Source organism: Vulpes vulpes, chromosome 2 (assembly GCF_048418805.1).
Source record: "Vulpes vulpes isolate BD-2025 chromosome 2, VulVul3, whole genome shotgun sequence".
Lineage (NCBI taxonomy): Eukaryota > Metazoa > Chordata > Mammalia > Carnivora > Canidae > Vulpes > Vulpes vulpes.
The window spans coordinates 103,229,726-103,253,603 of record NC_132781.1 but is presented as its reverse complement, the minus strand read 5'-3'; the positions used below and the strand labels follow the sequence as shown (position 1 = coordinate 103,253,603).

General features: G+C 38.7%; 1 protein-coding gene across 7 annotated transcripts in view; it reads left to right on the top strand.

The window, feature by feature from the left end:
- The window catches only part of LOC140595960 (uncharacterized), a 182,201-nt gene that overhangs the window by 58,925 nt on the left and 99,398 nt on the right, over nucleotides 1-23,878 (top strand). For all 7 annotated transcript variants that reach the window (XM_072742443.1, XM_072742450.1, XM_072742431.1 and 4 more), the window contains 6 exons: nucleotides 5,067-5,181; nucleotides 5,337-5,510; nucleotides 10,861-10,967; nucleotides 14,724-14,794; nucleotides 17,602-17,635; nucleotides 23,174-23,243. In XM_072742443.1, the coding sequence (XP_072598544.1) occupies nucleotides 5,067-5,181; nucleotides 5,337-5,510; nucleotides 10,861-10,967; nucleotides 14,724-14,794; nucleotides 17,602-17,635; nucleotides 23,174-23,243 (571 nt within the window). The remainder of the gene's footprint in view (nucleotides 1-5,066; nucleotides 5,182-5,336; nucleotides 5,511-10,860; nucleotides 10,968-14,723; nucleotides 14,795-17,601; nucleotides 17,636-23,173; nucleotides 23,244-23,878) is intronic.

Genomic DNA, 23,878 nt, shown 5'->3' with positions numbered 1-23,878 from the left:
TGAAAAGCTGTTGGTTGTTTTTAAAAGATTTTTATTTATTTGAGTGTGAGAGAACACAAATGGGGGTGGAGACCGAGGAAGGGGGAGAAGTAGACTCCCTGCTGAGCAGAGAGCTGGAGGCAGGGCAACCCCAAGGCCCCTGAGTCCTGACCTGAGCTAAAGAAGCCTTATTTTTATAAGATTTTATTTATTTATTCATGAAAGACACAGAGGAGAGAGAGAGAGGCAGAGACACAGGCAGAGAGAGAAGCAGGCTCCATGCAGGGAGCCTGACGTGGGACTCGATCCCGGGACTCCAGGATCTCGCCCTGTGCCAAAGGCAGGTACTAAACCGTTGAGCCACCTGGGATTCCCTTAACGAAGCCTTTTAATGGACTGAGCCAGCCAGGTACCCCTATGGAAAGTGTGTGGTGAATTTCTTGGCAACTCTTAAAAGGAGGAGACATTCATGACAGCCCTGAAGTAGAATTGGAAAACCTGAGCTAAGGGATTTGGTAAAGCATTCATATCTCAGTTGTTTTTCGTCATAAAACATACATTACTCTAACACTTTGTTATTTTCATTGGTGTAACTACCAAATGAGTATGCAGCTAAGTTGAACCAGGACATACATGAGACTCAGATGGGGATGGGAGTTCTAATCAGGAACTTTCTAGAGGATGTGTGTTCTAGATCCGAAATTGTTTTCGACAGAAGTCTGGGAATTGGAAATCTTAGGTTTCAGGTGATTGTGAGAAAGTCTTTGGGGGATCCACCTAGCATTTGACCAAGGAACAAAGAAGCTCAGAGTTGGACTACCATATACGCTTTGAGTATCTCTGATCTATACAAAAACACTACAGTCAACCATATTCTTCAACTTACCTGGAGTCCTGGTGTGGAGTTCCTGTCTCCTTATAGCCTAGTAATGCCGTTGCCTCTCATCGCAGGTTGCGTTAGGAAATGTCAGTCTTCTATTCAATTGTCACTACAGAGAGCCTCTACTGGTCTCATAAGTCACCCTGGGGAATTCTAAGGGGACAAAAGATAATTTTCTAGCTGGCACCTGTAAGAGACAAATGCTTGATGCTCATAGTTGCAATCATTCACACGCACCAATACCATTTGGTCTAGCTAAGCTGAATGGGGCCAAGAAATGGTTTCTTGTTGTTGTTCCTTTGTTTTTGTTCATTGCTCTTCCACCAATGAACATGATCTGCCCTGGAACTAGCCACCCTCTCAGAAGGGACCCTAGTGGTCTCCAGAGTTCTGTAGTTCATTCCAGCAGCAGTTTCTGAGGATGCAGACCCCCTTAGTTTCTAGGTTGCTCATTCCAAACTACTTCCTGTCAAATCATGCCACCTACACACACAAAATGGCACACACACAAAATGGCCTCTGAAATAAGTGCCTACACTTGTATCTATGCATTTGTCTTGCTGTAAAAACACACCAAACTTCCCAATTTTGCTGGTGCATCTTGTGCCAACAGTGGCTTCTGTTAGGTTTTGTTGGTCAATTTCTTTTCTTTCTTTTTTTTTTTTTTAAACTTTTTATTGATCTATTTGACAGAGAGAGAACAAACCAGGATAAGGAGCAACAAAGGGAGAGGGAGAGGCAGGTTCCCCACCGACCAGGTAGCCTGATATGGGGCTTGATCCCAGGACCCTCAGATCCTGATCTGAGCTGAAGGCAGATGCCTGACTAAGCCCCCACCCCCTCCCTTTTCTAAGCAGGCTATAGTCCCAATGGAAGGCTTAAACTCACAACCCGAAGACCAAGAGTTGCATATTGTATCAACTAAGCCAGTCAGGGGTGGCTCCTACTTTGGTTAGTCCTTAAAATCATTAACAAATGTAATAGGAATCTGGTGAGTTTGGGGGTAGCTAGTTTTGTATTAGCTGTTGTCGTGGGTTTGCTCCTGCTTTTTTCTATCTGCCTCACCCACAATACCGCGTGTAGTCCGGTTGTAATTAATTAATGGATCAATTACCACCACATTAAAAGGAGTTTCTGTAGACATTCGTATACAGCCTCTGTGTGTGTGTGTGTGTGTGTGTGTGTGTGTGTGTGTGTGTATCACATACACATAAATATGAACAGCCTATCCTGTTTGTATTTTACTTGATTTGTTTTTCAACCACATCATACCATTCTTCGATGTGGATCTTTCTGGTGAAATCTTTCCCATCCAATTCGTGCCTTCCCTGAGTATCTTCGAGAAACTCCCAACTTTTGTTAACAAGCATGTAGTTTATAATGTACTTTACTCTCATTACCAAATAAATACACAGATATCAAAAGAGTGACCACTTAGAAGTTACAATGGGAAAATATATCATTTCATTAGAAAAAAGAAAAAGCCAGGATATAAATACATCACGAAGTGTATGCAGGATTTACATATGGTAAAAAAAACCTCCTGGAAGCTAAGGAGGGATGTCAAATAAGACGTAAAAGCAAAGACATAACGTGCATCTAAATACACTGATTCAGGGAGATTGATTCTGTTAACATTAATTGTCTTCACCTAATTACAAATTCTCTCCATGAATTCTTTAAATTTAGTATAGTGATTAAAAATTCATCTCCAGTAACAGAGGTAAATATTGCCAAGAGAATACTGAAAGAGAAGATTAAGAAGGGGAACTATGGACCTGCATGGGATACTAAAGCATATGTATAAAGCAGTTAAAATACTAGAGTACTGATTGATACAAGGCAACTGGTCAATTGAATCCATTGTAAAACCCAGAAAAATGAAAACATAACAGAATTTATGATAAAGTGGCATTTTAAGCTAGGTGAGAAAAGATGGGTTATTTAGAAGAAGCAAATAGCTGTTTTTTTAAACAGTTCTTAAATGTTGGGGCGTGGGCGCCCGTGTGGCTCAGTTGGTTAAGCCTCTGTTTATTTTTATGTTTTGTGTTTGTTGATTTTAGCTCCTATTCCTCCATCTCTCTCTCTCTCTCTCACCCTCTGTCCCTCCCTCTCTCTCAGAAAAACAAAACAAAAAAACAAAAAACAAACAAATGAAAACTTAAATGTTGCACCACACTGCAAACTAAATCTTGGATTGATTAAAGATTCAATTGGGGAATAACAGCAAAAAATAAGAATAAAGGAAATGTAAACGTAAGGCAGGGCCAACTGGGAGGATTATGAGGCATGCAGAAACGGGTTTTCATTTCATCTAGGGAATATGAATTGTTCTCCCCTTGTGAGCTTGCACTTGATGATACATGTCTCCCTCTCCCTGTGCCCTTTACCGCACTCATGTATTCTCTCTTTCTCAAAGAAATAGATAAATCTTTAAAAACTATCGAACTCTCCAAATGTATTTATTCTTCAGTCCATTTATTTCTCAAATAGAACCTGAACACGGGTTATGTAGCAGACATAGTCTACTCAGGATCTTTTCAATCTTAAAGAGACTTCAAGTTGCCCAGTATGAGCAAGATGAGAAATTTTATGTATTTAGGTTTTAAAGCTTTCATTGTTAAGTGTAATCTCTCCACCCAACGTGGGGCTTGACGTTTCAGGACACATGCTCTACTGACTGAGCCAGCCAGGCACTCCTAAGATGAGATTTTATTTTATTTTATTTTGTAAAAGTTAAAAGATGTATTTATTTTAAAGGGAGAGAGAGGGTCATGGGAGAGGGGAGGGACAGGGGGAGAGAGAGGAACCCAAGCAAACTCCACCCTGAGCATGGAGCCTAATGTGGGGCTCCGTCTTATGACTTTGAGATCCTCCTGAGACAAAACCAAAAGTTGGACACAAAATCAACCGAGCCATCTGGGTGCCCCTAAGGTGAGAAATTTTAAATGGACGTATTAGGCCTTAATCTCACCTGAAGCTTTTCCTTGGAACTTCCTGTCAAAGGAAAACATTTCAATATTAGAAATTGTAAAAGATTACCTTCACCTGCCCTTTTGACATTTCAATAATATTAAATACTAATATTGGTAATTGGAAATACTTGATTTCTATGAATCTAAACATTTTCTATTAATTAAAATGCTTAATAAAATGAGCTTCCCCACATCCCCCCTCCAAAAAAAATAAAATGAGCTGTGCCCGTTTATTTGAAATCCGAGCTTCCTTTGCTCAAACTTCCTTGAAAACCAAACTAAGAATTACTTAAAAATATTCTTTTGTTATTTTAGTCTCTTTTACCCGTAATGTGCTTTCAACTACTGAAAATTATTTTAGTTCTTGAACAATGTACTTCCAGGCATAGGACTAGAAGTGCAGCAGACCTGTTGTATATGTCATTATTTCACTTAAGGCACACTGTAGTCTGTATGATGCCCCACTATTTATGTACCAAGAAGAAATTTTTAAAAATCATGCCAGTTATAGTTTTAAGACATTTTGAATTGGAAATTGGTTTTCGATGTCAGAGATATTAAAAGGTGACAAAATGAGCATCTTGGAATCATTGAAATAGAGTATTCATGCTCATCCTTAAACGTAGCTGCAAAGTAAGCATAATTGGATCATTTTACCTAATTGTAGTGGGTCTTTGTAATTTGTAGTAATAGCTATAGTAATATTTGTGCTAGGAACTAGTATTCTAAATGCTTTGCATGGATCCTCATTTAAGGATCACGACAAGAGGTCTTGTGAGATAACTACTTTTTATTTTATTTATTATTACTATTGTTTCATAACCTCCATAACCAATAGGGGTCTCGAACCCCTGGCTCCCGAGATCGAGTGACATGCTCTTCAGAGTGAGCCAGACAGGCGACCTGAGATAACTATTTTTATGCCCATTTTGTGGATGAGGAAATTGTGATAAGGCTAAGTGGTCAATGTGAAGCGACAGAGTTAAAGTGGGAATCAAACCCAGGTTGAGCTGCTTCCTGAGGTCATGCTCTTCCTAAACAGATAGGCTGCTCTTTTAATAGAGCGGTGAAGAATGACTAATAAATATTGTACTTTCTTCCAAAGTAAACTAATTCTTTGTTTTGGAGTCATGAGAATAACATAGTATTTAACATTTACAATTCTATGAATTAATTTGAATGTTTTGAAAAGGTACACTGTAATTTCCTGACCAGTCCTTTCATGCTCACAGGAGTGCTCTGCACTTGGCCTGTGCCAATGGCCGTGAAGATATGGTGAAGCTCCTTGTAGATCGGAAATGCCAGCTAAACCTCCGTGATGGCGAAGACAGGACAGCTCTCGTGAAGGTGGGTCGTCACAGCTATGTCGGCCTGAGGTCGAATGGATTGAAGTCCTTGGAATGAACATTTGTTGCATTTAAACATAACTCATTGGTGAAACTTGTGGCATGTTTCCTTTAAGTTCAGAATTTACATTCTGTCTCTTGTTGTAATGCTGACAGGCTGTACAATGCCAAGAAGAGGCATGTGTAACTCTTCTCCTGGAACACGGTGCTGATCCTAATCTGAAAGACAACAAGGGCAACACCGCTCTCCATTATGCAGCCCGTGAAGAGATTCTCTCAATTGCAGAGAAGCTGCTTTTAAAAAACGCAAATATAGAGGCCAAAAACATGGTACAAATCAACTTTTTTTTACAACGTATTTGACATCATAAATAAATAAATAAATATATATATTTATATAGCTACAAAGGTTTATATATATATGTGCATATATATGTACAGAGGTACATATGTATACGAAGACATTGGCACTGAATTTTATACAGTAGGTCGTGTCATCATGGAAACAACTCCTAAACCAAGGCACAGGGTAGGGAAGAGAAAAGTAATGCATATCGAAAGGCACCATTTTGTCTGCTAGCCACCCTTCCACCCCAGAAAGAAAATCTTCCCATTGGTGCCTGGGTGTAGATGGTGACCTCAGAGCCCACAAAGGATTGAAGGCCTAGAGGGGAGTGTGGTGATGGTGGAGGCTGAAAGCTGTACAGGGGCTTAGGAATTGGATGCTTCTGGGGATGAGTAGGAGACCATGACCCAGAGGAGTAGCTTGGGTGAATGTAAATGGGAGGAGAAAGCAGCAGGTTGTAATAGGCCTTGGGCGCTCTAGGCCCTAAGGTTCAGAAGATGAGAGCAGGGGGATCAGGTCATGACATCCTACAGGGGGCATCTACTTGCCCTGGTAGCCACTCTGCCAGCCACGTACCACGTTGAGGCCTCCCATTCCGGAGAGTAGCTCCTGCTCAGCCTATGTAGTTCCTCAGTGGGGTGGTAGGTGTCCATGGGGAGCTGGTGCTGACCACACTTGCCAGGCTCCCTGTGCTTTCTTTGACATGCATTACCTTCAGTCGCTGCCCTTGCAGAAACTCTGTTGTGTGCCATAGATAGGGTCGATTTTTCGTATTTGGAAGCTCAAGCATTTCCTGGATGAAAATATTTTGAAATAATTGTCTAAGCTAATTGCCTTCGGCTCAGGGCATGATCCCGTGGTCTCCCGAATCGAGTCCCACATGGCACTCCTTGAATGCAGGAGCCTGCTTCTCCCTCTGCCTGTGTCTCTGCCTCTCTCTCTCTCTCTCTCTCTCTCTCTCTCTCTCTCTCGGTCTCTCATGATTAAATAAATAGAAATCTTAAAAAACCAAAAACTGGAGAAGAAGAGGAAAGAACACAGTATAGTATTTTGCAGCTATAGCCACTTAGGTAAGAGTCTAAACTCTGCTTGCAAATCTAGAATGTCTTGATGGGAAGGAAGTAAGGAGTGTGTAAATAATGGAATCAAGTTGCATTTTGAGTTTACTACTCCTTGTTCTACCTCTAGCCATGGAAATTGAATGAAGGTTTGATAAGTGACTCATTTCTGTTTTTGTCTGAATCCTTAAGTGATAGGGAGAATTGGCCACGTAGGTGAAAGAGGGGACTGACATGGTTGTGTACTGTACTAGTTCTCAGCTAGACTTGTGCTGGTGAATCACAGTCAGCTAGGGAACTTTAAAAGAATTTACAAGCCAAAACTGTCCCGTGAAGATTTCGATGGAGTGAATCCAATAACGTGTGTACGCAGAAATTTGGAAGTAGTTTTTTGAGATTCTGATACAACTCTTGGCTAAGAACTACTGAATGGGTAGGTATACATATACAAATTTGGAGATGTAAAATAAAAAACAACTGATGTTTGCTACTGGCTACTTCCTTCCACTCTCTCCAACATTAGCGTTTCATCTGTCTGTATCTCTTTGAGAATTACAGATGAAAATTATTGGTCATCTCTGTTGGCTTGAAAAATAATTACCTTTTCTTCCAACTATCAGTCATTCACCGGCACCCAGATGGGAAGTCTTTATGAGTAGTCTTTTAATAAGTAGAGTCTGACCGTTTAAAGATTTTACATGTTTTGCTACCATTCTGTTATTAGAAGCAGGGTTTTCCCAATTGCAGCAGTAGAAATCCGTGAACCTTCCTTTTTAGTTGAAGCTGTGCGATAGACTATCTTAGGATGTCTTTCAAATTCATAGGGCCCTGGCATAGTCACTACTGTGTTAAACATTCAGCATGTAGTTAGTGACAATACAGATGGTAATTGTTTTAATAACTTTGCTTCAGCATTCCTCTGAACTCCTGTCTGTTTGGCTAGCAATCTGAGGGAAGTAAATACAAATAGATTGTAGTTGAAACAAGCATTGGAAAATTCTGACAGTAGGTGTTAATGAGTCTTCACAGCAATTTTCCTTAGAAGGTGGGGCCTAATTTGTTGGGAAAACATGATCCTGATGCTTTAGGAAAGGTTTGATGTCCAAGTATTTGTTTTACGCACAGCCATTGGAAACAGTCACAGCAAATAGAAAAACACAAGTAGGCTATAGACTAGATGTGGCCCCCGGATGTATTTAGTTTCCACTGTCAGTTGAGCTAACATTTAAAATTATGACACGCATGTAGAACTCTGGATTTTGAGCTTTTCTTATAGATCACTTCTGGTACCTTCAGCCCATGCTGCTGTTTGGTATGCTGTGCAGAGGCTGTCCCTTTATATGAGGCGTGTGTCTCCAGTTTGCTCGTGTCCCCGACTAGGTTCTTCACTGACTCGTGTCACCTGCTTTGCCTCCATAAGCATTGAGTTTACCATTACTGTTTTATGGTATATGTTGACAAAGATTTCAAGATTTTCAAGACACTCCATATTAGTTTATAATATATATTTTGTATTTTATGTTAATTTCTTAGAATTGAGATTGAATTTTCTGTTTCTTCGTCTCCTTATTTTTTTCATTACTTTATTCAGTAATTGAAGAGAGACACACAGAGAGAGGCAGAGAGCTAGGCACAGGGGGAAGCAGGCTCTCTATGGGGATCCTGATGTGGGCTCGATCCCAGGACCCTGGGATCACCATGCTCAACCACTGAGTCACCCTCTGCCTCAGGATGAATTTTCCAAGTTAAAATTTAAAGGATTTTTTTTTGAAAACCATTTTTTCTTTAAATGTACAGTAATCATGTTCCTTTTGGAATATCTGCAAGTCATATGAGGTTAATCCATTTTATTTGGATATATTATGCATATTGCAGAGAATATTAAATAATTTAGTAGTATTGATTGTGCTAAAAATAATCTATGTAAGCCAGTATTAGAATTTTTTGTTAAGAATTTTTATTTAATTTCATTTTACCCATTTATAAAAGCACAGTGCTCTTCCAGTATTCCTATTTTTATTGATAAGCTGCTATATTTTTATTTCTGATTTACTCTTTGCCTAAAATACAGAATAATTATAAATAGTAATCACAGTAAAAACTGGAATCCTTAGAGGATTTTTTTTTTTCCTTAGAGGATTTTTAGAAGTGGATATGCCTTACGGGTCCCAGAATTAATATAATTGAGACCAAATCTGATACTGACTTATTTCATGTAGCGTCATACCCTAAGTCAGTCAGAGGAAGACAGTTATCATATGGTCACATTCATTATGTAGATGGTAGAAACAAAACAGAGTATCAGAGGGGAAGAGAAGAAAAACTGAAACAAGACAGAGTGAGGGAGACAGACCTTGAAACTCTTAATCATAAGAACCAACCTGTGTGTCCCTGGAGGGGTTGGTATGGGTGGATGGGGTAACTGGGTGATGGACGTTACAGAGGGCACATGATGGAATGAGCACTGGGTGTTACATAAGACTGCTGAATCACAACCTTTTACCTCTGAAACTAATAATACACTATATGTTATTTAATTGAATTTAATCAAAAAGGTAAAAATGAGAAAAATCTCATACTGAGCTTTCTAACAGTTAAGATAAAGCTTTATCATTGTATAATAGGAGAAAGTCCAAGGACTATTACTTATTTGTTTCTTTTAAATTTTATTTTTTTCAGTTTGCCACAATAAAGTATAACACCCAGCGCTCATGTCATCATTTGTGCCCTTCTTGACCAAGGACTGTTTATTCTATTTAAAAATATTTTATTGATTTATTCATGAAAGACACTGAGAGAGAGGCAGAGACACAGGCAGAGAGAGAAGCAAGCTCCATGCAGGGAGCCAGACGTGGGACTTGAACCTGGGGCTCCAGGAACACACCCTGGGCTGAGGGCAGGAGCTCAACCTCTAAGCCACTCAGATTTCTCAACCACGAACTACTTAGTATTAAGCATTCAATGTTCAGTTGAAGCTTGTTTCTTTTACTTATTCTTTTTCTATTTTTGATTTCTCCTAAGTTTTATTTACATATTTTAGAGAGACAGCTTGTACATGCACAGGCTTGGAGGGTTGGGTGAGGGGAAGAGGGAGAGAGTATCTTAAACAGACTTGGTGCTGAGTGCCAGGGGAGCCCAGAATCCAAGGTGGGGCTGGATCTCACCACCCTGAGACAAAACCAAGGGTCACTCAACTGGCTACGCAACCCAGCTACCCTGAAACCTAGCTCTTTTCATTCAGAGTCCATCTCCTTAGTGACTCCTTAGTGACTCAGTGTTTTGTGTTGACATCTGGGATCCCTATACCATTGATAGAAGAGAATCAAGCAAGTTTGTACAACCTGGAGAAAACCCTCGCCTTTATTGGAAAGTTTATTGGAAGGCTATATCCCCGAGAACTCTTATTTCTCAAGTATTAATGTTTGCTACAAAAAATAAAAGGAATTGTCAAATGGGGATAAGCAAATGTAAATGGAGTTCATTTGTGCTACATGTATAGTGCGGTTTTGAATATTTCACAAACATAGATGATCATTGAATCTTTCTTCTGGTGTCTTCCAGTGCCTTCCTTCTTGCAAATTATGTATTCTTTGGAATATAATTGAAAAAACACTATTCCAGAGATATCCATTAAAATCAATAACAATATTTTAAATATTAACTACTATGTTTTAGAGAGTGGAGATACAGAGATTAAAAAATCACCCCTGCCTTCGAGAAGCTCTTGGTTTAGATGGTGTGGAATAGAGCGTACCATGGTATATTATGTGAGAGAAGCAAAGATTCTTGGAGCCAGGCAATGTTTGAAGCGAGTTTGTAGAATGACTTCAGATAATCTATGAAGAGGTAGCGGAGGTCTATTTTTTTTTAATTTTACTTTTTAAAAAGATTTTATGTTTTTGAGAGAGACAGAGAGTGAGCGAGCAGGAGAGAGAGCACGAGTGGAGGGGAGGAGCAGAGGGAGAGGGAGAAGCTGACTCCTTGCTGCAGAGGGAGCCCAAGGTAGGGCTCCCCCCTGAGACCCTGAGATCATGACCTGAGCTCATGAGCTGAAGGCAGATGCTTGACCAACTGAGCCACCCAGGCTCCCTGAGAAAGCAGTCTTTTAAAAAGAAGGAGCAGGTGGTGAAAACACAGAGGGGTGAGAAGGAAGGGGCTAATTTTATTTGCTTTCTACAATATATGTTTTAAGTTTAGCAGAATGTATAGAAATTTTAAAATTTAGCATGCGAATACATAATTTTATAAATTGTAAGTTGTTTTTGCACTTTTACAGGATGGCCTCACACCACTTTTAGTTGCTCTAAATGAAAACAAAGAGCAAATGGTGAAATTTTTAGTAGGAAAAGGAGCACGTCTACTTGCAGGGGATACGGTTAAAAGGTAGAGTATTCTTTTGTTTTGTTTTTTAAACCTTACTCTTTTGTCTTGAGTGGTAACAATTTCTCATGTCATAAATTTTATCTTAATAAGATGATTAAGTTATAGTCATATAGTGAAAAATGTCAGGATGTCATCTCTTAGGTAGAAAGCAATTATTCTGACAGGCCAACATGAACAGTGTATAGCAGAATTCCTATTTCTTTGTAATATTGATTGATGTCATTTGCAATAGTTTTTTTGCCATAGGATTTTATATTAAAAGGGTTTCATATTAATATTATTAGTTTTATAATGGGGACTCCCAACTTGTAGTTTACTTTATGACACAATTCTGGATATCTGAACTCTTTTATTAATATTTTTTAAGATTCTGTTTCATACTTTAAAAGATATATAATAAGCATAAGTAGGAGTTGTTTTGTTTTTTTGGATGACTCTTTGCTTTATTACTTTTTGTTGAAGAATACTGATGTTGTTAGATGATCCCGAAGTGGTTACCATTAGCAGATACTCTGGGTTCATCAGTTTTTATACTTTTTCATGTCCAGTATGTTTTATCATTTTCATTTTTAATTGGAATGGATTGAAGGATGAAAGAGAACCTTAGGTGAATAGACTCTTCCTTTAATGAGGAGAAATCATAGGTGAGTGATAAAGAGAAAAGAGATGGACTTTAGATTCACAGAAGACTAGGTTTAATCCTTAGCTTGCCTCCTTGCTGGGTATGTGACCTTGGAAACATTACTTACCATCACCAGATACATTTCCTGATATGAAAAGGAGGATAATAATATATCCTTCAAGGGTGGTTGTGTGTAAATAATTATATATATATATATAATCATGTAATTTAGTGCCTACCACATGCTTAACTTAGCATCATTAACTGCAACTATGACTGTTTTCTTATCATTAGTGTGAATATTACTGTTTTAAGCCTACAGATAGCTTTTATACCGACCTGGCCTCCAGGTGGTTTGGAGGTACAATGTACCAGTTTAAGGAAGAGATGGGGATTTTTAAAATGATTTTATTTATTTATTCATGAGAGACACACAAAGAGAGGCAGAGACACTGGCAGAGGGAGAAGCAAGATCCGGAACTCCAGGATCACGCCCTGAGCCAAAGGCAGACACTCAACCGCTGAGCCACCCAGATGTCGCAAAATGGGGAATTTTTTTAAAAAAACCCTTCACCTATTCAGATCAGTGACCTCGGCATAGTTTCTTGTTCATCAGAGGGTTTTAAATTAGCAACTTCTACTATAATACCCAAGTGGAACCAGAGGATTCTTTTTTTTCGCTTCATTTTAGCCGTGGGGTTAATTTACAAAAATGAACACTTGGACATGTTAGTGGTCAATTCTGTAGCAACATGTGAGATATTACCCTGATGAAGTATATCAGATTAGGTGCTTAAATACTCTGAGTTCTTAAGGATGAAGTTATCTCTCTGTTATTTTAGACTAGCCCTTATGCTTGCTGTAAAATATGCTGTAAAAGATGAACCATGAAATATAGTCAGTCTTCTCTTTAGGAAGGTTTTCCTAAGATGTATATAGATGGACTGCAGAAGAATATGCTATTATTAATAGTGTTAATATGTAAGTGTTTACATTAAAATGCTAGTTTACTGGGATACCTGGGCAGCTCAGCGGTTGAGTGTCTGCAGTGGACACAGGGCATGATCCCGGGGCCTGGGGATCGAGTCCCATGTCTGGCTCCCTGTGAGGAGTCTGGTTCTCCCTCTGCTGATGTCTCTGCCTCCTCTCTCTCACTCTGTGTGTGTGTGTCTCTCATGAATAAATAAATAAAATCTTTCTTCAAAAGTGAAAATAACTTAAAACATGCTAGATATTTCTCAACTGAGGTTTAAAATATAGTAAAATAGTGTTACTTCCTATGTAACAGCTGAGAAGGTATAATTTGATTCAGCACTTTGGGATGGCAGTGAGTTAGAGCCTATCATCACCCAGAAACCAAGCAAAAGGCTAGAGTAGTTAGAAGTAGCAATGAGTGCAGGATTCTTTATGTCAGGACTCTTGAGACCTTTATGCTTAGGGATCCTCACTGTATCTGTTTCATTCCAACTATAACCCTTCTGCATGTGGTTCACATAATGTTATACCTGGGTGCTTTTTAAAAAGATTGATTTTATTTATTATTTATTTATTTATTTATTTATTTATTTATTTATTTATTTATTTATTTTTATTTATTTAAGAGAGAACAAGCACAAGTGAGGCGGAGGGGTGGAGGGAGAGGGAGAAGCCGACACTCTGCTGAGCTGGGAGCCCAACACAGGGCTGGATCCTGAGACCATACCTGAGCCAAAGGCAGATGGTTAACTAACTGAACTACCCACCTCAATGTCTGTTTTTACTAAAGAGTTACTTGTGTCCTAAGATGTTCAGTTTCATAGGAAACTGTATACTTTTCCTTGTGGGTTATCGCCTATATTTTCCCCCTTGAATTTTCCGAGAACCTAAGGATTTCCCTACGACCAAAGAGACAGTCCTCTTTCATAAGCCTTTTGGATGGAAAAAAGGACATACTCATCATTCTGTGGTTTCCTTTGATTCTGTTCCTGCAACATTGCTGTTGAAACTGGTTCTGCAGTCCAGTCATGATTGGCTTTTGCTCATAGGATGCCCTTGCTGATCCTCATTCCTCGGTGCTCATGATGATCCACACTTAGAATTCAAACTTAGAACCCTTTTTTGGTTATTACATATGCTTATATGCTCAGCTGCTATTCCAAAGCCACCGGCGTGCTGTTCTGGCAGCTGGGCCTTCTGGCTTTAGCCCCCATACACCCTTCCCTTCACACTCAAAAACCTTACGTGGAAACCATATATTAGCCCAGACCTTCATGATGAATTAACCTTCGAGGATTTTGTTTGTCTTTTCTGCTAGCAGACTTTAGTTAGGACCATTCTAAACTATTAAAGAAGTTCAAATAATACTATGAGACTGGACTTTCCTTCCCCTTTGTTCCTACATCTGTAGCCGAAGGCTGCTTTATTTATTTTTTTTAAGATTTTATTTTTATTTATTCATGAGAATACACAGAGAGGAGAGAGAGAGAGGCAGAGACACAGGCAGAGGGAGAAGCAGGCTCCATGCAGGGAGCCCGACATGGGACTCGATCCTGGGTCTCCAGGATCACGCCCTGGGCTGAAGGCAGTGCTAAACCACTGAGCCACCCGGGCTGCCCCCCAAGCCTGCTTTAAATCCTGTGGAATACCTTTTTTTATTAGGTCATGGAAGGTCTCATATTGCCCTTCCCAGAGTTGTGGGCATCACCTTTCCTGAGAGGCCACGTTTTGGGTATTAACCTCATTAAATCCTCCTAACGGCCTTGTAATAGAAGATGGTAAGATTCCTGTTTTATAGAGGAAGACTTTGAGTGGAAGAGAAGTGGCGGGTCTAAGAACAAAAAAACTGCTGGTTTTCGAGCTGGGACTTTGGGATTTGAGACACTTTCCATTATGGCATTCTAACTCTTAGTTTACTGAGCAAAATGCCTTCAACTCATGACTGGTTCACCTTACTTTTGATTCTCCTTTAATTATAATTACATACTTGATAAAAGTTTTTAGAACTAACAAATTTGAAGTACCTATTCGGGTAATTTAAGTTTTGATGTTAACCCTGATATTCTTTGAAAAATCTTAAGAATTTGATATATCTGGTAAATATTTTTCATATCAGTATTTAAAAAGTCTCATTGTTTATCACTCTTTCTTATACGTAGCAGTGACCAACTAATTTCTGAACATAAAGAAGAAATGAAACCTGAAAATTCTTCACAGAATCATGATCTAGGTACGATTTTTTAGAGTGAATTACTTATGGTGGTCCTAACATAGATGAAGTCAGAATAAGGCAGTTTTGATCATGAAAGAGCAATGAAAACAAAATGAAACAAATCCGATGTGTAAATTGCATGGGTGTTTGGTTTCTTAATTTCTTTCTCAATAGTCTAGGATTCAGAATTTGAGAAGTTCTTTTTGGTAATTTAAAATATGAGGCAGTATTGTCTGAAAATAAATTCGTTATCTTAGTATTTTTTAGATTTTATTTCTTTATTCCTCAGAGACACAGAGAGAGAGGCAAAGAGAGAGGCAGAGGGAGAAGCAGGCTCCATACGGATGCCTGATGTGGGACTCAATCCCAGAACCCTGGGATCACAACCTCAACCAGTGAGCCATCCAGGTGCCCTCATTATTAGTTATGATACTTAAAATCCCATGGGATATCTTTGTGTAAATAAGGAAAAAAGATTTTCAAGTTAGTATGTTTTATGTTTCCTCTATAAACATGTTATAAAAATTATACTGGTTATACAAATGGCATTTTGACTTTTACAAGTGGATTTCATTTAGTAAATATTATTATAGTGTGATTTGTCTCATTATCCTTAAAACTGGAACTCTGCAATACCTTGCTGGTCCTTTACACAAATGGCAAACAATGAGAACTGCGAAACCTAGCTAGTGTGCAGCAATACCAATGAGATTGCTTGATTTTTTAGGTGATGACCTATCCTACGGAAGCCTGTTGAGGAGCACAGGTTATTTTAGATGCTGTTGCCATCAACGCAATCTCACTATTAGTGACTTCACTTCTCTTAAGTCAGAATGTGATATGTTGACTTCATTAGGACAATGTTCTCTCCTGTTTGTTGCATAATACTGTAGTTTTTTGGAAATAAGATACTCTGTTATCATTAGTCAAAATATGATCATAATAAATATTCAAAAAGGGCAACTTGGGCTCAACAAATTATAATAAAAGCACAAAAATGTTCGCAGTAACAAAGATGTTATCGTTGCTCCCCAGAGGTGGCACCTAGTGCGTTGCATGGTCTGAAATGTAGGAAGAAACCTTTAACTTAGTGGATCTCTATCACAGAAATTCTTTAGGTTGGCTTTGGTTTTGCAAGTTATAAGAAGCAAAGATGGAATAGAGTTTTGGTCTTTCAAGGTGCTCATAGTAGAATAGAGCTGTCTTTGTGTTGTGTGTGTTTTTTTTTAAGATTTTAATTTATTTATTCATGAGAGACAGAGAGAGAGAGAGGCAGAGATATAGGCAGAGGGAGAAGCAGGCTCCAGGCAGGGAGCCCGACATGCGACTTGATCTGGGAAGTCGGGGATCAGGGCCTCAGCCAAAGGCAGACACTCAACCGCTGAGTCACCCAGGAGTCCCTGTCTCCTTTCCTGCTTGGCTAATTAGCAACAGCTTCAGGCATATTTTCACATGACAATATCCGTGACCAGAAGGACTGTGTTTGTCTCTGTGTTTCGTTTATATAGGAAGAAAACTCAGCCTATAGGACTAACATTTTATAGGCTAGGTAACATGACTTGCTTGTTCCTAAACCAGTCACTGGTAAGTCAGGTACTGTGATTAGCTTAGAATAATCCTTTCTCCTTTTGCAGCTGGGGCAAGACCACGTTCTTTGTGTATTGGGACACTAAATATCCAAATAAAGCTGTGGTTCTCCAGCAAGAATGAAGACTATGGAATGGCTGTTGGGGAGGGAGCCAGCAGGGATTGATAGGAGAATTTCAAATAGAAGAGTAATCAGATTAGATTTGAATTAGGGCCCTTTGGTTATGGCATAAAATGGGGATCACCAAGCTTTTCTTAAAAGGGCCAGATAGTGAATATTTTAGGCCCTGGGGTCTCACACTCTGCCATTGTCGTGTGAAAGTAGCCATAGCAATATGTATTGAAATAGATGTGACTGTGCTCCATTACAACTTTATTTACAGAACCAGATGGCAGGTTGGATTTGGCCTGTGGCCATAGTTTGCAGGCATTTCCTGTGGAGGATAGATTGAAGAATACCAAGTTAAAGATACTAGAAGACAAAGGAAGCTTTTATTTCCTTAGCCAAGTATCATTCCATTTTGAAATTTTCAGCCCTCTCTACTGAACAAGTCAGGAGGCTCAATTCATTCCATTTAAAATGTTGTTCTTTTTCTCGGCCTTATGTCTTTCTCTAGAAAAGGTTTTGAGAAGAGTTTATTTATTTATTTGAAAGATAGCACAAGCGAGGTGGAAGGACAGAGGGAGAGAGAAAAGCAGACTCCCTGAGGGTCTCCACCCAGGACCCCAAGATTGTGACCGGAGCCGAGCCGAACTTTGTGATGAAGTGTTTCATCCTGAACTTAGCAGTCTTCCACTGAGGAGCTGGAGAGGTTCCATCGTGTTCCAGCCAAATATGTCTAGTCTGTTTTAACTGCTCCTAGTAGTGGAAGTCCAGGAAAATCATGCTATTTAAGTTTGCCATTGTCACTTTAGGATAATGATTCTGCTGATGATACCATTTCCTGTCAGTCTCATAGGGTTTGGTTACAATAATGGTCATTAGAAACATCCACTTGTATGTACCACATTCTGATAACTAGAATTCTTTTCTTGCATTGGTAATTATAGAGGAGAAAATGAGATTTCTTAAAGCATTAACTGCCTACCAATAGTACAATTAATATCCACTGTAGTGTGGTTTCCAGGTGTGGTCCCAAAGGAATACTTTTTAACAAGTCATCATCTGTCTTACACTTTTAATATTCTGTATTTTTCTATTGTTGACTTAAAATGTATTTTTCTGCTTTCTTTACTAGTGGCTAAGAAGTCTGAAGAAGTCGCTTTAAGCCGGTAGGACTTTTATGGATTTTTTAAAAATGACGTGTTAACTAAGGAAGTGGAGAGGAAAGGATTTGTTGAGTGTTGTCTTCTGGGCTAGACACTATATTATGTGCTTCATACGTATTACTTATTACTTATTAGTCATTGCAATAGTTTCACCAAGGAGCTGTGTTGTTATAGCCTACTTTTTATTAACTAGTCAGCTGTAGTTCAGGGAGATGGATAAATTGACCCAGGATTCCATAGTTAATGAGTAGCAGACCCATGATTTGAATGTTAGCCTGTGTGGCTCCCACGTACATGTTGTGCCCCTCAGCAGCACTGGAATTAAGATACAGATCTTAGATCATCCCAGAATGTCAAATTTCATTACATGTTAACTCTGATTTAGAGTTTTCTTAAGAACCAGGCAAGTCCAAGCATTTTCCTAATATATTTGACACAACTAGTGATAGCTAGACGTAATTATTGCAGTGGTAACTAGTTTCTTGTTTTTACTGTCAAAGATTTTGGAGTGGATCTCAGTTACCTATGGCCACAGTACCATAGCTTTTACATAAGCAAGCCCTAATCTGGCAAGCTCTTAGATATAGTGACGTCTGCTCTCCTTGAGATGAATGATTTTTCTGAAAGTGAAGGATATGTAATCTAGGTATAGACCATGTAACGTTAATTAAATTTATCATCTATTTAGAGGGTATTTCTAAACAGTTGTCTATTGACTGACTTCTGAGTCTAATTTTCCCTTTAGGCTGGCACCCTTGATAAGTTCTGTGAAGCTTTTTCTTTTTTTGTAGACTTGTTTGCTTTTCTCCATGTCCTTTCTATACTCTTTTCTTGATTGTTTTGTAACTTTCTTCTCCAATTTTCTTGCTGTTTCTTTTATTCCATTACGTTTTATCATTTCTGCAGCTAAGGATTCTCCATTTTTCTAAAGACAAAATGAAAAGCAGATAGAATTTCAGGGTTTTAAAGAATCTTAGAGATGTGTTAATCAAAATACTCTCTGATGCTGTAACCCATGTTTAACATCCTTACCACGTGGTTGTTGAAGTGGAGAATTTGAAACTCAAAAGGGATTAAAGTGACTTACTTGAATTTGATAACTGACAGAAATGAGATTTAAATTTAGATTTTTTCCCTTTTCTCTCATCTTGTAGGTAAGTGATTTAATAAAATAAAGATAGGGAGTGGGTCTAGTGTACACGAGACGGGAATTAGCAGGAGAGGGCATGTTTCAAGAAGAACCACACTGGGTTGAATAGGAAAAGAGTTTTAGAAATGATGTCAGAATATTGGGGTTTATGACAACATAGACAAAGATCAATTACAAAAAGAAAGAACACAACATATTGGGTGTTGTTTATAAAAGCATATTAAAATAGAGCATTCAAGAGAGTCCTGAGCAGCATTTCTTTTTGTTGGTTTATTTGTTTATTTATTTTAATTTTTATTTATTTATGATAGTTACACACACAGAGAGAGAGAGAGAGAGAGAGAGAGAGAGAGAGAGAGAGGCAGAGACACAGGCAGAGGGGGAAGCAGGCTCCATGCAGGGAGCCTGACTTGGGACTCGAACCTGGGTCTCCAGGATCATGCCCTGGGCTGAAGGCGGCACTAAACCGCTGGGCTACCCAGCTGCCCTACTTCAGAGTTTCTGTTGAGAAACATTAAAATCAGTTCAGCCACTGGCAAGAGTATTTACAGCAAATAGGAATGGGATATAATCGACTTCTACCCCACCTTACAGAAGGCGGGTTAGATCCTCTCAAATAATGGGGGGAATGGAGATTCTGAACTATGTAAATGTATGGCCCAAGGTCACAAGGTCTTGTGATCACTCCACCTCTTTTCGTAATTCTCTGATGCCCTTCCTGTGTATGTGTAGGGTTTGGTGGGGTAGGACTAGCTGTCAGATCAATAACGGAGCTTCATTTGGGTAGTTGGTAAGGTGCCTACATTGAGATGACTGCATGGATGACTCAGACTCCATTTAGCTGGTTCTCCAGGAGCAGGAAATGGCTCCTATTCTTGGTCATTTGAGCCTTTCCTTGTTTTGGGAATCTGTGCCTTGGCAGGCTAAAGACTTAAACGTTGGAGAGTGCCACTGAGCCCTGCAGAGGAGTAATCCAGGAGTGGGAGCTCACAAAAAGAAAATATTAGGCAGTGTGTGGGGCAATAGAGGCACAGATATCAGGACTATTTTTATAGAAGTCTCTCTTCTTGGGTATCTGAGTGCCCTTGATGATTTTTAAGGTCTTGCTAGTTTATGTGGATGCAAATACGGCAGGACTTGTGAAACTTGGATTTTATAGTTTTTAATCTTTTAATCTCTTCAGGAATAGTATTCCCACTAATAACATATAAATTTGTTCTTTAACATCTGTAGATAGTTCCTTTTCAAAATTTAAGTATAGTTGACACAACGTTATGTTGGTTTCATGTGTACAACATAGTGATTCAGCAGGTCTATGTTGTTACCCCATGCTTACCACAAGTGTAGCTATCATGTGTTACTGCATATTGCTATTACAATACTATTGACTATATTCCCTATGCTGTACTTTTATCCCTGTGACTTACTATAACTGGAATGCTGAACTCCCACTTCCCTTCACCCATTTTTGTCTGTCCCCCACCCACTTCCCTTCTGGCAATACAGAATTCTCTGTACTTACGGGTCCGGTTCTGCTTTTTGGTTGTTTGTTCATTTGTTCTGCTTTTTCGATTCTACAAATAAATGAAATCATATAGTATTTGTCTATTTTGCTCTGACATATTTCACTTGGCTTAATACCCTCCAGGTAATCCACATTGTTGCAAATGGTAAGGTTTCATTCTTTTTTATGGCTGAGTAATATTGCTGTGTGTGTGTGTGTGTGTTTGTGTGTGTGTGTGTGTGTGTGTGTTATACATCTGTTGATGGACACGGGTTACTTTCATATCTTGGCTGTTGTAAATAATGCTGCAATAAACGTTGGGGTACATATGTCTTTTCAAATTAGTGTTTTCTTTTTTGGGGGGTAAGTAAGTACCCAGTAGTGGATTACTGGGTCATGTGGTATTTCTATTTGTACTTCTTCAAGGAAACTCCATTTTGTTTTTTACAGTGCCTACCCCATCACCAGCTCACGCGTATTCCTTATTCTCTGCATCCTCACCAATATTTTTGTGTGTGTGTTTTTTATTCTAGCCATTCTGACAGGTGGAAGGTGATAATTCATGGTGGTTAACTTTTGTTCAGTTAGCTGTCAGACATTTCAGAGAATTCCTTACCTGTCACACTTAGTAATGGGAACTAAAAATGGGCCTTTACTGGGCATTTCACAGGTTAGGAGAGGTGAAAGGAAAGTAGATAACTAAACCCTTTTTAAAAACAGAGGCCAAGGGGCCTCTGGCTGGCTCAGTCGGTTAAGCGACTGCCTTTGGCTTGGGTCATGATGTCAGGGTACTGAGATAGAGCCACATATAGGGCTCTCTGCTCAGCAGGGGCCCTGCGTCTTTCCCCTCCCTCCACCTGCCTCTCTGCCTACTGTGCTCTCGCTCTCTCTCAAATAAATAAATAAATAAATAAATGAATAAATAAATAAATAAATAAATAAATAAATAAATAAATAACATCTTAAAAAAAATAACACAGAGGCCAAATTTTGAAAGACCTGCATTCTGAAAACATTGGTGAAAGCAATTGAGGATGACACAAAGATGTGGAAAGAATTCCATCTCATAGATTGGAAGAGCACCTATTGTTAAACTGTGTATAGCACCCAAAGCAATCTACAAATTTAGTGCAATGCCTACTAAAATCCATCGACATGTTTCACAGAATTAGAGCAAACAACCCTAAATTTATATGGAACCACTGAAGACCTCAAATAGCCAAAGCAATATTGGAAAAAGAAAAACATAACTGGAGATATCTCTATGCTAGATTTCAAGTTATATTACAAAGCTGTAGTAATCAAAACAGCATAGTATTGGCATTAAATGGATACGAAAATCAGTAGAATAGTATAGAAAATCCAGAAATAAACTATAATGATATGGTTAATTAATCTTTGACAAAGGAAGAAAGAATATCCAATGGTTTGAAAAGGCAGTCTCTTCAATAAATGATGCTAGGAAAACTGAATGGGTATATAAAAGATTGAAACAGGACCACTTTCTTTCACCATTTACAAAAATAAATTCAAAATGGTTTAAAGATATAAATATATCACATGAAACCATTTTATCCTTGAAGAGAGCACAGACAATGATCTCTCTGGTATTAGCTGTAGCCAGGCTTGGTTTTTTTTTTTTTTTTTTTTTAATGTCTCCTGAGGCAAGAGCAATAAAAGCAAAATAAACTGTTGGGGCTACATCAAAATCAAAAGCTTTTGCAGTGAAGGAATCAATCCACAAAACTAAAAGGCAACCTTACAGAATGGGAGAAGACATTTGCATATGACATATCTGATAAAGGATAGTATAAGAATATAAAGAACTGATACATCTCAACACCCAAAACACAATCCAGGTCAAGAATGATCAGAATATATCAGACATTTTTCCAAAGAAGATGTCCAGTTGGCCAACAGACATATAAAATGATGATCAGCATCACACGTCATCAGGGAAATGCAAATCAAAACTACAATGAGATAGCGCTGCACACCTGTCAGAATGGCTAAAATCAAAACCACAAGAAACAAGTGTAGGTGAGGATGTGGAGAAAAAGGAACCCTGTTGCACTTTTGGTGGAAGTGCAAACTGGGACAGCCACCATGGGAAACCATATGGAGGTTCCTTAAAAAGTTAAAAACAGAACTACTAACAATCCAAGAGTTGCACTCCTGCGTATTTACCCAGATATGACAAACCCACCAATTCAAAGGGATGCATGCACCTCATGTTTTTACTACAGCATTATTTGAAATCGTCAGCCTAAGTGTGCTTGTTGATGGATTAGTGAATAAAAAGTGGTGTGTATATGTTTATATATATACACACACATATATATATATATATATACACACACACACCAATATACACACACACACAATGGAATATTCTTCAGCCATTGAAAAGAATGACATCTTGTCATTTGCACGGTGAGGGCTAGAGTGTATTACGCTAAGCAGTGTAAGTCAGAGAAAGACAAATATGATTTCACTCCTAAGTAACATGTAAGAAACAAAATAAAAATGAGCGAAGGAGACAGAAAAGATAGATTTACCAAGAAGAAGACTGCTATAGAGAACAAACTGATGGTTACCAGGGGGGATGTTGGTAGGAGGATGGGTGAAATAGGAGATGGGAATTAAGGAATGCACTAGTCATGATGAGCACTGGGTGATGTATGGAATTACCAAATCATTATATTGTATATATGAAACTAATGTAACACTGTATGTTAAGGATACTGGAATTAAAAGTAAAAGCTTAACCAAAACGAAGCTAAATTTTCGTATTTCAAGAAACTTCATTAATAAACAGCTGACCTTTTCCTCGATTTTTCTTTTTAAAAAAATGAACTTGTCTTTGTTTTCTATTTTTGCTGTAAAGTCTTACCCGCAAAGCTGATACTGATGATTCAAGGCCTTCAAAACATGAAGACTTAAGTTCTGGTACCAAGGTAAAGTACTCTCTTGTAAAATTAATTTTCCTGCTCTGAGTTTAGTGTTGTGTATTATTTACTCTTAAAATACAAAGTGGCTTGCCTCCTGTCATTTTAAGTTTTTTTAACTTTTTTTTTTTATTGGAGTTCAATTTGCCAACATTTAGCATAACACCCAATGCTCATACTGCCAAGTGACTCCCTCAGTGCCCATCACCCAGTCACCCCAACGCCCCCCACCTCCCTTTCCACTACCCCTTATTCATTTCCCAGAGTTAGGTGTCTCTCATATTCTGTCACTCTCACTGATATTTCCACTCATTTTTTCTCCTCTCCCTATATTCCCTTTCACTAATTCTTATATTCCCCAAATGAATGAGAACATATAATGTTTGTCCTTCTCAAATTGACTTATTTCAGTCAGCATAATACCCTCCAGCTCCATCCACGTCAAAGCAAATGGTGGGTATTTGTCATTTTTAATGGCTGAGTAATATTCCATTGTACACATAGACCACATCTTCTTTATCCATTCATCTTTCGATGGACACGGAGGCTCCTTCCACAGTTTGGCTATTGTGGACATTGCTGCTAGAAACATCGGGGTGCAGGTGTCCTGGCGTTTCACTGCATCTGTATCTTTGGGTAAATCC